At 37.6% G+C, this 16,747-nt stretch overlaps 1 protein-coding gene across 4 annotated transcripts in view; it reads left to right on the forward strand.

Moving 5' to 3' along the window:
- JPH1 (junctophilin 1) overlaps positions 1–16,747 on the forward strand; it is an 89,796-nt gene that overhangs the window by 42,276 nt on the left and 30,773 nt on the right. For all 4 annotated transcript variants that reach the window (XM_061448271.1, XM_061448270.1, XM_061448272.1 and 1 more), the window contains exon 3: positions 11,482–11,600. In XM_061448271.1, the coding sequence (XP_061304255.1) occupies positions 11,482–11,600 (119 nt within the window). The remainder of the gene's footprint in view (positions 1–11,481; positions 11,601–16,747) is intronic.

A 16,747-nucleotide genomic window follows, 5' to 3' on the forward strand; every position in this document is an offset into this window, starting at 1 on the left:
GTACATCCACTTGCTGCCAGACTGTGCTCATGCCAGAGCAGCAAGGCTACTTATGGAATGGGCCCTCATGTTTTATTAAATATTGGCAGCTAAGCATAATAGGAGGTCAGATTCCATGTTCAGTAGACATACACTTCATTGATAGATATAGCTGAAATTCTGACTGTAGTTCATTGGGGGAGAGATTATTATTGTTATTATTTTGCTAATTATATAAAAATAATCTTTAATTACCTTGCACCGATCATCTTGAATTACAAATTCTTCAGGGAGGCATGTGTTTGCTTACCCTGCTCTTCCAGTGGCTCTTCAAGAATGTCCTCCATTCCTCCTTTAAGCCCCCAGTAATGTAGGCTTCAGCAGAAGAACTGAGGCAAGACTGAAGCCTTCCCTGCTGCTGACCTTCATTTTACCCCATGGGATTCATACAGTAAGGTACAGATTCAGGTGAAGGTGGATTTATATGGACTCTGGGAAGGACCATCTTATATTGGTACACAACCTGACAAAGTAAGTTGTTGGGGTTGTTTGGCCCAGAAAAGGGAAGGTTTCAAGCAGACCTTGTAGCAGCCTTCCAGTACTTAAAGGGGGCCTACAGGAAAGATGGTGAGGGACCCTTCATCAGGGAGTGTTGTGATAAGATGAGGGTAATGGTTTTAAACTGGGATCTGCAATTTAGGAAGATAACTTATTTAAGATACTTTACAAGGAGAGCTGGGTTTGAGGCTCAAGAATTGCCTTCCTCTCAGGGCACCAGATCTCAAGACTGGGCCTTAGTAGGAACAGCTTTTTAATGGGAGGGGGAGTGCATAGTATTGCCTAATAGGAGATTCTTGTATTACCAGCTGCTCTGGTGTCAGAGTCATGAGAGTCAGTAAAACCCATCAACCTTTAGATAATCTGGCAAGTCTGGTAGATCTGTGTTTGTGTGAAGAGAGGAAAATAAGAATTAGGATTATTTTGGGACTTCCTTCTTCATAGCATGTAGTAGTATTTGCACTAAAATTCAGCTATTAGTGGTGCAGAAAAGAGAATATTTGCTTTCTAGAAGAGAGTGGGGGAGAATGCTAAGAATCCAGACAAGGACCATAGTAAGGAAAAAAAGGAGGAAATAGACCACAGGTGGCTATGTTGAGAGGGTCTCAAAACAGTAGGCTTTGTAAGTCTGCAATAAGTTGTTACTGTCACAATCCTTAGACTTACCATGCAGATCTGCATATCCTCAGATGAACAAAGCAGTCAAGGACTGCTTTAAGAAGGACTAAATAGGCTGCTGTGAACTCTCAGCAGTCTCTGAATGGAGCAAAAGCCTTTTGGGCATCTGGGAAAGATAATCAGCCCTATGGGAACCAGCGGAGAGCAGTGATCCTGGGTTTTCAATTTTTCTGGTAACTGATAGGACTTGCTGGTTATTTTATTCAAATTGTGTGATATTGTCAGCATTGCGGTAGCTACAAAGGGTACATATATACAAATATTATATTTGGAAGGGGGGGTATGTTTATGAGAGAAGACTATTTTGAAGCTGTTAAATGTGCTTGTCATAAACCCAGGTTTTGCATTTCCTTCACACTGGAGATGACAGAACCTGTGCAATAGCTGTCACCTGCTCTATGCCTGAAAGGATCCAACGTTACTTTCAGTCTGAAGTGCCCTTCAGTTAAGAGGAATTACATGTTTACAGATGGAAGGATCATCAAAGTCTTTCCTTAGCTTGTTTTTACTGTTCAGTCTCTTAATGTATATTAATATTAATATTGTATTAATATATGATACAAGCAGATTCATTCATATCTGCCAGCCTAGAGAAAAGTCAAATCATATACAACCATCCCTACACTTGTGCACTTGTCTTTAATGGAGAGCTTAGGTCTTTTGCTGATAAGGCTGCTCAGATATAACACATCGGTGTTTTCCGTTATTCAAGTATTTCTGTGAAATTTCTTTTAACAGTTATCTTTAAACATGTCAGAGAATTTGTAACAACTGAAAATAGGAAAACTAACCCCAGAATGGTTTGCTAGACAGTTTACTATCAATACTGTTTTTGTAGACATCTGGCACCTGATGGGGAACAGAAATGAACCACGCAAAGAAAGATAAGCCCAATTCAGTTTTGGCTGTCAGACTGCTAAGGAGACAAAGATTGAACACACGCCTTTAAAAGTATGACAATACCAAAGTTCTGTTTCTCCACTAGATTTTAATGCTCAGAGATATTAAAAGGACTGTTAAAAAAGAAAACACATTGCCACAGATTGTTTGCATTCATGTCAATATGTTTGTTATTTAAAGAACTTAATCACATGTTCTTCTTTTAGTTGTAAATGCTTAAATTGCATTATTGTATCTCATAAAAAATTATTTTTTTTACCGTTATGTTGTAGATATTTTTTCAAGGCTCCCCCAAACTATTTTAGATTTAAACTTTATCCCATGGTCATTGTATCCTTTCTATTCTTATTGGTTATGAAGTTTTCAATTCCATACTATTGTTACTATTATTTTGAGAAAATGGCAGAAATAAATGTGCGTGCTACAGCTTTTGGAAGACAAATAAGCACAAGCAAGTAAGCCTGAAGTTGTGATTTTTTTCTTAGTGTATTTCCTTCTGACAAGCACAATAATCAACTTTTTCTATTCTGATACCAGAACTGTAATCTAATAAGTGAGAGACTGCCAAAGTCATTTAGGAAAAGCATGAAGCATATTCTTATAAGTATTTACATTCAGGCAGTTCATCTTAACATTTTTGAAGCCAGCAAAACCCACAGACTATTAAGTAAATTTTCACTTTTTTTTTTTCCTGTAATTTCCTGTGTTGTAATTGTCATGTAACCAGTGTGTTGCAAGCTATATATATTATGATGTAAGGACAGATCAGATACTGGTTTACATTATGTATTTCGCTTTACAAATGCTTTTGTGTTCTTTGCTAAAATATCTGGACATTTCCTGCCCTAAAATTAAAAAAACAAAAAATCCTTAAAAAACTGCATCAGCTCTCTACAAAGGAGAAATTAAGAAATACAGACATTGTGAAGGATGAAATCTGACTTAGTTTTGCTGATTAATAGGGCTTTCAAAAGTTTTATAACTAGAATTATTCTAACAAAAAATGATTTAACATATTTTTTTTTCTCAAAATTGACAATTGATTTCATACTTTCTGGTCTCTTCCTGTAAGCTGTTCCTGGTTTTCATCTAGCTGTATCCATGGGATGATGATTTGCTGTTGCTTTCTTGCACACAGTTTAGAGTAGCTGCCAGGTACTGGTGTTGATGATAGCAGTTGTCATACGTACTATTTTATTTCATTTGTCCCAGGTAAAGAACAGGGTTAAGGCATGGGGGAAGTGCAATGCACTAAAATATATACTGTAGAAATTGTCTGATCGAATGATTACAACAGTCCATGTATTCCCATTTCCTTGAGTAGGAATTATACCTTCTCAGTGCAGAATGCTTATTACGTGGGGTTCTTTTTCCTTGAAGCTCATATTTTATGATGAAGGGAAGAGAAACATATTTATCTCTTTCTTTTTTTCTTCACTTAACTGTTTCATCAAGAGCAGCTGAAGCTCAAGTGTGCATCTATTTTGTTTTATGCTTCCAGCTAGATTCTGAAGCTGTCTTCAGTCAACCAATATAATTGGCTTTGGTGATCAGAAACGTCAAATTTGTTGCAGATATTCCTTTACCCCTTTCCAAAAATCCTGTCTGCAGGAATTAACATTATGGGGCCAGGGAACTGGAAGGAAAATACTGTTCACTAAGGAGACTTAATAATAAAATAGGATATACTCTGTCCTGTAAAGTAGCATAGACAAATGCGCATCAAGATTTCTACTTTTCTGTAGATGTACTTGGCACTTAGTGACATGAAAAGATACCAGCAGTGAATCACTGTTAGCAAAAATGGGGAAAAAATTCTGTAAGTGCAGAAGTGTTATTTTCCCCAAATTTCCCCAGAGGAAAACTTGCTTTCTGCTTGCTATTTTGCTGTTCATCTTGCTGAAATTGAAGACCATCTTCAAGATTTCTATGCCAGTGGTAGGGTCAAGTACAATCATTATGAAAGCAAAACTTCATTCATTTAAGCTCCTGCTAGAATAATAGATAAAATTGAATACATCACATCAAGAGCCAGCTCCATTACCCAGGGGCAGATTATCTGGTGTGCACATAAGTAATGCCAGGCTAGTGGGACACCTAAGGTTAGGGGGAGTGCCATGTAAATGCAGCTTCCCTAGTGATGCTTAATAGCAATTTAAAACCGCTTTTTAAATTCAGACACCTGCATATGAGTCTTTTTCCAAACAGGTGAGCAGGAGTGAGGCCCTGAAAGACAGACTAAGGAAATTGAACTAATTTGTCTTGATTGTTAAAGGTGATTTTCAGAAATACTTTATTTTTCATGGATGCTGTCCTTCATTCACCTTAAATCTTTCTGAACTGCTGAGTACACATGGGACTAGTGTAAATTACAGAAATGTGTACCTCAGTACCTTTGAGTTGCTGAGCAGTTCTGGTTTTATTGATGTGGGCCACAGAGGTCTAAAGGAGAATGCAAAGGGGTTGTGTATCTTGGCATAAGAAGGGAGCTGATCATAGAATGGTTTGACTTGTAAGAGAACTTAAAAGATCATCGAGTTCAAACCCAATTCTTCTACAAACACACAGACTGGTGTTTGCCATAGGACTTTTCGTATACTGGTAGGCACAGCAGAGCATGTTCATGCTGACCACTGCAGGAGTCCAACATCCACACGGTTCAGAGGAGCAAATTGTAAATATTTCAAGTTCTTTATTTTTAATGGAGTAGAAGGGAGTGCCTCCAGTGAGATGATCAGAGCACCCATGTCGGATGTCTGAAATACCTAGTATAAACAGTCCCTAAACCATCTAATCCCACTTCCTGTAAACAAAAGACTATGCCATTCTTTTCTCAGAAAATGGATTAAAGGGGACTTTTAGTACTCTGCCTCATATAATTTTACAGACTCAGAAAGATCTCTCTTTTTCTCTGTGAAATATACCCAAAACATTTCAGGATTGACTATGCCCAAATTCAGTTTTTATCATTGGACCAGGTAAGTTTTTACCTGAAACACTTGTCTTCCCCATTTTGTCTTCCCCATTGTTTCTTCACTGAAGACCTTCAGGAAGTTTTAAGTTAAAAAGTTTTTCAAGCCTGTTATTCTGTGGTCCTGACATTTCTTTTTCTTTCTTGAGACCTAGATGAGCTAGGAGTTATTCCGTCAGTGGTTTTATGGAGTCTGAATTATGTAGTACGGCAAGAACAAATTCCTATTTGTACTTGATTTTCATCTCTCATATATAAAGACCACATTAACCTTTCTTTTTGCTGCAGTGTGTGGGGCTAGTCAGATTATTCTCATACTCTTTCTATGCTACTTTCCATGACAGTCTCCCATACTTGCTAGATGTTTAGTTTCCCAGTATTCTGTTTCATGCAATGGGTTCTGGAGTTGTTCTCACTGAACTTTAGGTTACAGTAAGCTTTAGGTTACAGTAACTGTAGGTTACAGTAATTTGTCCACTTGGGGGTTTTGGAATTCAGAAGTTGTGTAATCTGCCAACTGACCATGGTATGTTTTAATTCATATTGAGACATCATGAAAGTAAAATATTAACTCTGGAGCAAAAACTAATTCATAAGGTAAAGCACACACATCAGCCTTTTTTTTTTCTTTGTAGGTCTTCTACATTAAGCTTTGACATATGTCAGAGAGTTAACTTTTAATCCATCTTGATGTGTCTTTTTAATTCCATGTAATTTATGCTGCTGTTTAATTAAGTTACCATAGGTTACAAAATCAGAAACCCTGAAAACAATCCAAAGATGTTGAATCAAAACAATCTAGATAAGATACAGGACCCATAATCTTTACATGTGTATGAAGAGTTTGCAAAATGTCATTTGGCTAACCAGTCATTACCCCCAGGTTATTTTTTATGCAAGTACTAAAATCAGGTAGGCCATTTGCCAGTTGTAAGGAATTTCCTCCATTTCTAAGCTGTTGTTACCTATAGATTAGTATTTTTTTCAGTTCTTCTAATACGAGTTTGGACTGGGAAAAAAAGCCAGAAATGGATTTATGGTGGGAAGGAGGAGTTTTCAGAAGCAAACTTCACTAGGTAAGATGATACAAATAAATGTGCGAGCAGTGTGTACATAATAGATCTGCTTATGCTTCACTACATGAGACTTTACTGACAGCACCAAGACAGTCCAGTTCCTGTGTGAAGGAGGTGTGGTTGAAACTAAAATCTGTCAAAGCACAAAGGAGATATCAAGTACTTTGAAGAGTTTTAAGTTCAGAGTTCTTGACTGAGGACATCTCATTTAGCCACTCCAGTTTGCAGTTTATGAGCACTTTTTTCACTGGCACGAAGCTCTTGTACTGCAGTATCTCTAAGTCAGTCTTTTCTCTCTGTTTCCAAGATTCCCATTTCTCCCCAGTATTCAGTGACCTTCCCTCACTTCTGTATTACAGCAATGAGTTGCTGAAAGTGGTACAGCCAGCAATTCTTAGCTAGCTCTACATAGTTGTGAACATATGTCTTTTTAACCCTAGCATAGCAGAATACTGTTTTTCAGCACTATTATCACTGAAAGAAGCTGAGGAGGATGACTGGCATACTTGTTAAACGGCAGTCTGTCACTTGCACTGTTAAAAAATACATAGATGCTAGATAATTCTCCAGCATTCATTACTGATATGTATCAGAAGAATATGGAAATAAAATGGGGACAAGCAGAAAATTGAATTACCAAAAGAATCATCCCTTAAAGTTTTCATCTCCAGCTCATCTTTTCCTGGAAATGCTATTGTTTTCTATAGCAATTTATCAGAGCTCAGTTTTGCAGCATTGAGCTTCCAATAGACAGAAATGTAAAAATGTTGGAGTCACTGTAGTTTAGAATTAGGAAAATGGAAAATATTTTTTTTTTTAGATAATTGCAGTTTCAGAAAGGATGATATGGGTAGTGACCCACAATATGTAATCTTACTCAGACAAGCCTGATAGCTTTTATTAATGAAATATATCTCTGAGAACTTCATGTAGGTTTAGCCTTTTCTGCTTTTTTACTATATGGAAATCTGTTAATAAGTAAGTGTTAATAATTTAGTAGAAGCATAATCATGTTTCATGTGTTTGGCAAAGAGAAAACAGAATTATTTCTATCATCTGAAGAAATAGAAAGCAAGCTCCTGGAAAGCTTTATGCTGGAAACACTGTGTTTAATAAAAGCTGAAAACTGAAACAAAGTAAACGTACATTGCTTACATTTTTACTCTGGACTCTGAATGAGGTAGCATTACAAGTGCCTTTGAAGGATGCCATGGAAATACAAACTAATCTGGAGGGTGATGGGCAGTTCTAAATGGCGTTTAAATTTAGCTAAACATTGCATAATGCATACCAGACACATGGCATTATATATATATGCATTGTTGCTGCAGAATGCTAGATAGATGTTTAAGCTCTTCAGTCCTCAGTACTCCTTCATCAAGTCACTTTTCAGACAGAAGTAGATAGAAATCTGATTGTAGTACTGCTGGAGGGGGGAGACTGCTTGTAAGAAACCCCTGACTGCTCAGAATCTTCATGAGTATAGCTAAGATGATGTAGTGAAAGGAAAAGGGAGAATGGCTTTAAACTGACAGGGGGGGATTTAGATTAGACCTTAGGAAGAAATTCTTTACTGTGAGAGTGGTGAGGCACTGGCACAGGTTGCCCAGAGGAGCTGTGAATGCTCCATTCCTGGCAGTGTTCAAGGCCAGGCTGGATGGGGCTTCAAGCAGCCTGGTCTAGTGGAAGGTGTCCCTGCCCATGGCAGGGGGGTTAGAACTGGGTGATATTCAGTGATTCTGTGATATGTATATGTTTACCTACCCAATCAAACACAGACAAGAAAGGTTATTGATATTGGAATTGGTTGTCCCCCAGGCTAGAAAGTTCAGGCTTCTTTCAAAATCAGACCTCCCCTTATGAGTCTGAATAAAATTTCTAACAGCAAAGTTACTCAGCCATTGGTCCTCCAGCCCTTGTTCTTTGGCAAGAGATTGGTAGATACAGGAACACGACATGCTGTCACCAGGTACCAAAATTCTGCATGAGCTTATAGCTGTGGGTTCCTCTTTAATGTAAGTACAGTTTGATTTCTGCCATATCTCAAGATGCAACTTTATTTTGTCCCTGTCTTGATTGCATTTACCGCCCTTGTGGACTCATTACCTAGGTAGTAGATTGTTCCTCTAAATATAAATTTGTTTTGGTTTAAATACTTTCATTTTATATTGGTTTGAAAGCTTTCAAGCACCTGTTTGAGACATCACATGGAACATTAATGGTAGGATGATATTTTTGAGTAAATACACAGATAAAGACACATGGCAGTTCAAAAGTTAGTGATGTGTATTATGTATTATAGTTGCTGAGATTGAATTTTTACAAAGGCCTGCCTCTTCACAGCTCTCCCTTTCAAATTCATTAGCTTTCTTTATAAACTATTCAAAACTAACATATTTTTCTCCAGTCTTTGATAATAGCATTCTAATAGTGTGGGGATCTGTGCAAGGCAAAATGAAACAACTACAAACAAAATACAGTGCCAAGCAGCACTGTCAGCAGGTAATTTGGAAAACATGCAGACAAATCAAGTGTGGAAGTCAGAATTAAAAACAAAACAAAATGCAGAAAAATTATTTGAGTCTGACACTCAGGAAGTGAAAGAGATTTCTGAACATGCAGTTTCAAATTGAGATAATGTACATATAGATGAAGTTATCAGTAAAACATCCAAAAACCATAATAGAAAATAATGCAGCTAATGCCTGTGTTCACAGGTGAAGCACAGTGCTCATGTTCTTTTCACACTTGCCGTATGTTGTCGGTCGTTCTTGCTGAGGAAACCATCAGAGATGCGTCTCAGCACAGCCACGTACACACTTCTCTTTTACTGGTCAAAGGCCTGCTCAGATGTGCCTTACCCTCCTGGGCCTATTTAATTCCTTGTGCTGTGTCATCTCTCAGGACAGTGCAGCTCTGAGGCTCTGCTCAAGTGTGTCATTGAGACATTCCTTGACAACATTTGTGTCTGAACAGTTCCTCCCTTTCTGGTCTGCTGGAACTCCTGACTCTGCTTACAAAAGGGGCAGAATAGCAGGAAGTTTGAGCTGAAAAAAATAGGTGTGATTTAAGGTGGTGAAGGAAAGCAGTGCTCATTTACCTTCTGTTTCATTAGCTTCTTCCTACAGTGATGTACTTTGCACAGTTTCACTAGCTTATTTACTTATGTCACCATTTAATTCCTTGACTAATTGTTACTGTATGTTTGAACAGGATGCATGATTTGCTTCTTGGATATAATGATGCAGATGTTCACAGGCATCAATAAAGAACTGTACTATCCTGGCAGAATGTTTTCCTGATGCTGGTCATTTAATATATTAGCTTTTAAAATGTCTATTGTAGTGGGGCAATAGTATTTGACTATTTTTATATGGGGATAGTCTGGTTGTTCTGTCATCACAAAAGGATGATCAGTGTCTAGTCTATGTGCAGACTACATTATTATCTCACAAAACACTGTCCCAGTGCTAGGATTGCTTCATTAAGTTTATGCTACATAGACATAATTATTCAGGAGCTAAGAATAGCTCCTCTAATTGAAAATAATGATTATAGAGAAAGAGCGGGTTTGATTACTGTTACTAAGCAAGCACATACTGTACAGTCATTCATGAACTGCACAGAACACATATGGGGTAATACGGTGTGTTTGTTTTCATTAACAGCTTCTTTCCTCCACCCCAAGTTGAAGGTGTTACTGCTTATTTGCTGTTTTGGGTGGTTTTTTTTTCAGGGACCTGTGAGAAGGCAGCATGAGCAGATACTTACCCAGTAAATTATGACAAGCTAAGCTTTGAAATAACATTCAACATTTATCCCCACACACATTTTAGGGAGGATGTAACTTAAATAAATCTTCTCCAGGCACCACAGATGAAACTGTCTATGTGGGGGTTTTTTATGTCTGTGTTTATACTAGTACCCTTCGGGATTAAACATCCTTTTAGAAATGCAAAGTCTGCTGTACTGTTAATCTTCTGGTGCTCATTCTGATTAATGCTAACATTTAATTCTTGCTTCATCTGAACCACATAGAACTCTTCTGTATTCCTTGAAAATAACACTGATTTTTTACAGCAAAGTTGTTGAAAGTTTTCATTTATTTGATTGCCGTTGGTTAGTATCGTCAGACACATGGGGTCGAGGTTGCTGCTGCTGTTGTCCTCTTACCCATTTTTCTTCTTACTTAAATGTCAGTTTTCTGCTAGAATGTTATGACAAAATTCCTGATATCATGAAATTCAATATTTCTGGTTTAGAAAAGCTAATATCTCTGGAAGCTGGAAAAATCTCTGCCAGTTTGCCATGCTTAGCTTCCCCTCCATTCTAATGAACCAGTTTAGAGCTCTAGGCTATGTGCTAATGCTGTGGAAGCACAGAGAGATCCCTGCCATCAGGAATTTTTAAACTGATGACTGTTTAAAAAAGGAAGTTGGGAGGGAAGATGGGACAAACTGTGATGCAATCCTGCAGTCACACAACTATCAATTTGCACAGTCTGGAATCAGAGGCACTTGCACAAGCTGTTCTTAAGATGTTTTAAGAACTAGTAGAAGGATAAAAGTGGAAGCAAAGAGCAGATTACTTTACAAAAGTATTCAAACTGTTGTCTTGACTTCAGAAAAGTTGCCTTTTCAGATGGCTTTGGATTTGAAATTCAGTGAGTTAACAAGCATTTAAAACTGTTAATTTTCTATTTATACAAATGCCTATTGAAGCATCAATTACATTTTCCATCCTATTCCTTTCCAACATGGTCCGACTGTGGGAAGATTTCTCTTATTTTTTAGGCCAACATACCTCAGGTTTGTCCTTCAAAAAATTTTAGATGGCACCCAGGAATGAGCGTTAACTTTGACATGCTGAAAATGCTGTGGAAATGCATCCTACAGTCCTCTTGACCATTGTGTATCGTGGTTTCACAGATCCCTCTTTAGAAGTCAGTGTAGTGGCCCAGTCCAACCTTCTGTACACTTCTATGCACATTCTGGTAACGTGTATTAAAATTATAATCCCAGGTTTTGGTCACGTACTATTTACTTCTATCTAGAAATCTTAATTATAAGCTTGGACTGTAAATTTTGTACCTGCAATTAAATTTGATACAAGGATGAGCAGGACTGAAGGACTGAGAGGAATAATGTGTTGATTCCGAAATACTTTAACTGATTTGCAGTTACTTACAGCAAGTGAGCATAAGAGTGCACTATCTCATATAATGTGTGGTAGCTGAGGACAATAATCCTTTGCTTGCATGTTATTGATGCAACTCATAAAAGACTTCTCTGCATCTAAACTGTTTTCTGCTCTGTACAGAACTGCACATGCAAGAGCTAAAGCTGACGCTGCAGATCAGGCTGCTCAGGCTGCTCACCAGGAATGTGATATTGCAAGAGCAGTTGCCAGAGAACTTTCACCAAATTTCTACCAACCAGGTAATTGTAGATTGGGTTTTTTTGTGTCTGGTTTGTTTTTTGTTTTGTTTTGTTTTGTTTTGTTTAATTTTATTGCAGCGAAAAGGTTCTGTGTTAAGTTAAAAAGTTGACTTCAGTTTGAATGTTTCATTTGTACAGAAACAATAGTCTTGTGTAAGTCATGAAGACTACACTGCTAAAGGAAATTTGTTTTCACTTTTTAATCATTTCATGACTGTTGCTTTGTGTAAGAACAGTTGAGTGTCAAAAAGACAGTATCAAGCATGCAACTTTGCCTCAAGTTAATGGCTTCGTCAGGTCAGTGCCAAAGACAAACTTCAGAGAACATAAATCAACAGAAACCTGAGTTATTTCTATAATGTGTTTATTAGGGGGAAGATCCTTAGCTTTTTTACTGTCCAAGCGAATTCTTGATAGTCTTGGTTGGGTAAGGCCTGAATTCTAGAGAATGCTGTATCATTACACATACTTAATATATGAGGGAATCTTTCCGTGTTCTGCCTGTGGTGCTCTATGGAACATTAGTCTCATACTCAAGAGATCATAGAATTAAGCCTGTGTCACCTGTGCCATCACTGCAGCCCATTTTCACCTGCCACATGGTTCGGAAAGTTGCTATAGAAAGAAGCAAAGTGGGTTTTGCTTTGTTTTTCTGGTGTCTTTTCATGAGGTTAATATTTTTGTGTAATATTTTTGTGTACTGCAGTGCTCCTTAGCTTAAGGTTGGATAGATAAAATGGAGTTCTGTTTGCCAATTTAACGTCTTTATAAGTCTGTCCTTTAACCTGTCAAATCTGTTGAGTCATATCTCACTACTACTTTTTAAGGACTTGCCTGCAGTTGTATGCTAATACAGATTATAGCTTTGACATTCATTTTCAATCACTGTCACCTTCTGCACATCCTTGTTTGAGACACAGACCTGTTTATTCTTAAATGTACCCATATGGTGGATGCACACTAATATCATGACCTGCAAAATGGAACAGCATTCCTCAGCATTTTCTAGCAATTCACAATTTCCTTCAATTTTTAGCATAAATGACCACTGTATGTAAGTTCTTAGTAAATCGTTATTGTCAGCGTAAAGAATACTTGTTTTTATTTTATTTCTAAGTATTTGGTTGTAGAGAGCAATACGTGTTTAGGGGTTGGGGGGGCTCAAGCACTCTGTTTAGCACGTAAGGCGAGAGCTGGTGATCTCATGCAGGTTAGAATCTCCATTCCCCATATCAGTCTTGCACTCTTTCTTTGTATACACCCTGCTATAAATTCATCTGTCTTGAACGTGGCTATTGAGACTGTAGGCAAAGCTCAGCAGAATTATTTCCAGTAGTAAAAGTTTACTAGATTTAAAATAATATCAATATGTACCTTTCACTGTTGGAAACTACCTCAATACAGCCTCTCCTGTGGATTTACATTAGTGGCCTATACTCACTACTGATACCCGTCACCTTTTTTTATTTCATTCTTCCATCAACTGATGAACTCCAATTTTCATAGGATCAACTAGGTTGGAAATTACTTTTAAGGTGATTAAGTCCAACCTTTACACCATGACTGCCAAGTCCAACACTAAACCATGTCACTGAGACCCTCATCTACACGTTTTTTTAACACTTTCAGGGACGGTGATTCCACCACTTCCCTGGGAAGCCTGTCCCAATGCCTGATCACTCTCTCAGTGAAGAAATTTTTCTAATACCCAGCCTAAACCTTCCTTGACACAGGGTCATTATCACTTGTTACTTGTCCTCTCTCCTGTACTATCACTTGTTACCTGGGAAAAGAGACTAGTCACCTTTTCTTTCCATCCTCTTTTCAGGTAGTTATAAAGAGAAATTTGTAGCAGTAGTTCATCTTATGAGTCATGAGTTAAGAAGTCATAAGCTTAGCTATGTGAAAAACAGGGACCCTGTCAAAGGAAAGCTTGATAGATAATAGAAGTAAGAGGGAATTAAGGCATTTGGAGTGAAAGCATTTCAAAGCTACCAAACCTCTGAAATAAAGAAATGGCTAGAGTACTGGAGAGAAAACACAAATACCCGATGACATGAAATTTATACCAAGAAATCCCCCAGATCAAGAATTTGTTAGGTGGCTTTTTGTACTTGTTACCACAGGATGTGAAGCAGCATTGTGGACAGATTTGCCGAGATTTGGAAGGAGAAGATGTGGCATTTTTATTTTGCTCTCATTTAAAACTTCTATTCCAATTACAGAAGGGAAATGTTTGTATCCCTTCCCCAAATGCAGCTGTATGTGCGTACGTGTAACAGAACATTTCTCAAAGTTCACTTACTCTGTTCTTTGTGTGGAAATGTCTGCTGTGTCTATCAAAAGATAAGTATCTCTTTTGGAGCTGTCATGGTTAAACCCAGTCAGGAAACTCGTTCACTCTTTCCGCCCCCCCCCCCCCCCCCCACTCCCGGAGGGAGGGAGAGGAGAATCAAAAGAATGCAACTCCCACAGGTTGAGATAAGAACAGTTTAGTAACTAAGCTATAACACAAATCACTACTGCTACCACCAATAATAATAACGATAAAGGAAATAACAAGGGAAGAGAATACTACAACACCTCATCACCAGCTGACCGATAACTTGCCCCCCCCCCCCCCCCCAACCCAAGTTCATCACTCTCAGTTACATCCTGGGTATGACGTGCTGTGGTATGGAATACCTCTTTGGCTAGCTTGGGTCAGGTGTCCTGCCTCTGCTGCCTCCCGGCTTCCCCTCCTCCCTGACAGAGCATGAGGCTCACAAAGTCCTTGGCCAAACCAAAACATCATTGTTATCAGCTCTGCTCCCAGGCCGAAAGTCAAAACACTGCACTGCACCAGCTACCAAGAAGGAGAAAAATGACTGCTACTGCTGAACCCAGGAGTAGACAGGAGTCTAAATTTTAAATTACCTCAGTATTTTCATGATGTCAAAATACAGCATATTTATACACATTTGAAAGAAAAATTATTTCTATTGCTTAAATAACTTTAAGATACCAAGATATTAACTGAATTTCAGTTACCCCAAATAAGCTTCAGCAAAGACCAGATTCATACATCATCGTGATCCTTTCAAATACTATCATGTCAAAGATGCTTTCCATTCTCAGTATTCACAGTGCCCTTTCAGATACATTCTGAGTGGTACCAGTTAAACCCATAGACATACCTGTGCACATACTTCCTTACTTAAATTTTCTCAGGTGTCATGCTACGAGTCACTGGACAATGTTATAATTTGCTTTTGTCATTTATGGTAATAAAATACATAATTTTTCTTTAGGCATGTACCTTCACTCACGCAAACAGTAGTAAATATCTGTTTCTCAGATAGCATTTTTCATATGTTTGAATGAAAACAAGGTAACCATTATTGCTTCCAAATAGTGACTTCTCAGGTTTCTTCTGTTGCTTTAACTTTTTATTTTTACAGTATCTTTATAATTTTCTGTTAGTGCTACTAAACTAATAATAATAAGTATTAATAAGTATTACTATTAATTAATATTAATAAATTATTAAGTATTAATAAGGTAATAATAAGTATTGTCTTTCAGTCCCATAACTAGTTAAGAGAAAGCTTTCCATTGTGCTAAATCGTCTTGAAAAGAAGTTATTAGGGAACATGTAATTTTTTTCTCATTGCTTGAATTGCTTAGTACAGTAAGCAAGCATGTTCTCAGCAGGGAATATATGTATGTATGCAGTATAAAATAATGTAGTATATCAACAAAAGTATATAAAAGTGTGTAGTGTATCAACAAGTCTCTTGAAAGAGAGGCCAAAAAAAAGGCGAAATACAAATACCTCTCTGTAAACAACAGTTAAGCATTTTTTTTTTTTTCTTTTCTTCTGTCTTGGTGATCTCTGCATTACCTGTGGCCTAACTCCATTTAAGTATTTGGCAGTCTTTTGATAAAGATCTTAAATTTCAGATTCTTAAAAAGCAACCTTCTTGGACATATAGCCTAGTATTACACACAGTTTATAAATACAGTGAATATTCATTACTCATTGTACCATGACAGTTTTTCCTTCCCAATTACTTTCTCTCACATTTCAATTTTATGTTCATTAAGACATTCATCAGAAGCTGCCAAGAGGTTCTAGCTTTGTAATGTACTTTAAAAGAGATTGAAAGGAGAACAAAGTGGTAGGAAGCAAAGTAGCATCCATTGAGTAAGAATAATAATGTCAGCCTGAATCATGAATGCTGGGGTACCATGGAAATCTTGAAATCTAGCTTTCCCAGTAATTGATTACATTATATATGCATATAAGGAAAGAAAGGATGATTGAAAAGGTCAGTGCCATGATGTAAGGACCGGCAAGGTTACAGGGAGCTGTTTTTCCCTAAGCTTGTTCATGCTAGTCTCTTGCTGCTGCTTTGGCTGTAGCAAAGATTTGGCTAGTGATTGGCAGATATGAAGATGGTATAACTTTGCAGAGCCGTACTCACAAGACTACATTTTGTAGATCTAACAAACCTTGCAGTCTTTATAAAGACCATACTTCACTGGCCTTTTTATCATCAAATAAAATGAATTTTGAGAAATCCCAGCTTTGGCCTGTTTGTTTCCTTAAGGCATCACTAAATTTGCAGATATGTCAAAAAAGAGCACACCAGGACAGGAAACAAATGAAACGTGAGTCATATCCTTATTCAAGGGAGTCATCCAGGGACAGTTCGAGATTGTCTTTGCTTAGAGAAAAGCAATAAATTCCATATTGAGTCTCTGGTTAAAAACTAGAGAAGGGTAAATGACTAATGGGTGTGCTGTATCAAAGGCATAACAGAAAAGCATTTAGCACCCAGTAAAAAAGGGGGAATATTGTTTTAGTCTTGCACAAGGTTAATGGATCCTTTGGCTTGCCCATTCATTCTAAATTCCATGGGCCATCTCTAGGATATAGTGTTGTAAACACACTATCGGGAGATAAGATAAAGTATGAATTTGTGCAGACTGGACAGCTAAGCCATAATTGTCTGTGTGCATATATATCCTGCAGCAAATGGATACTGCCCTTTCATTCAGTTTGGATGAATAACATGTGATTAAATGAAAGTGGGGTAAAACTACTTTGCTGCTGGGTAGGAGCAGTCTGGGCAGTTTACCATGGAGCAGTTAAGGTCTGGAAA

The sequence above is a fragment of the Pezoporus flaviventris genome, unplaced genomic scaffold (assembly GCF_033815535.1).
Source record: "Pezoporus flaviventris isolate CSIRO_AGI_PZ_B2104156 unplaced genomic scaffold, CSIRO_AGI_Pfla_v1 ptg000007l, whole genome shotgun sequence".
Lineage (NCBI taxonomy): Eukaryota > Metazoa > Chordata > Aves > Psittaciformes > Psittacidae > Pezoporus > Pezoporus flaviventris.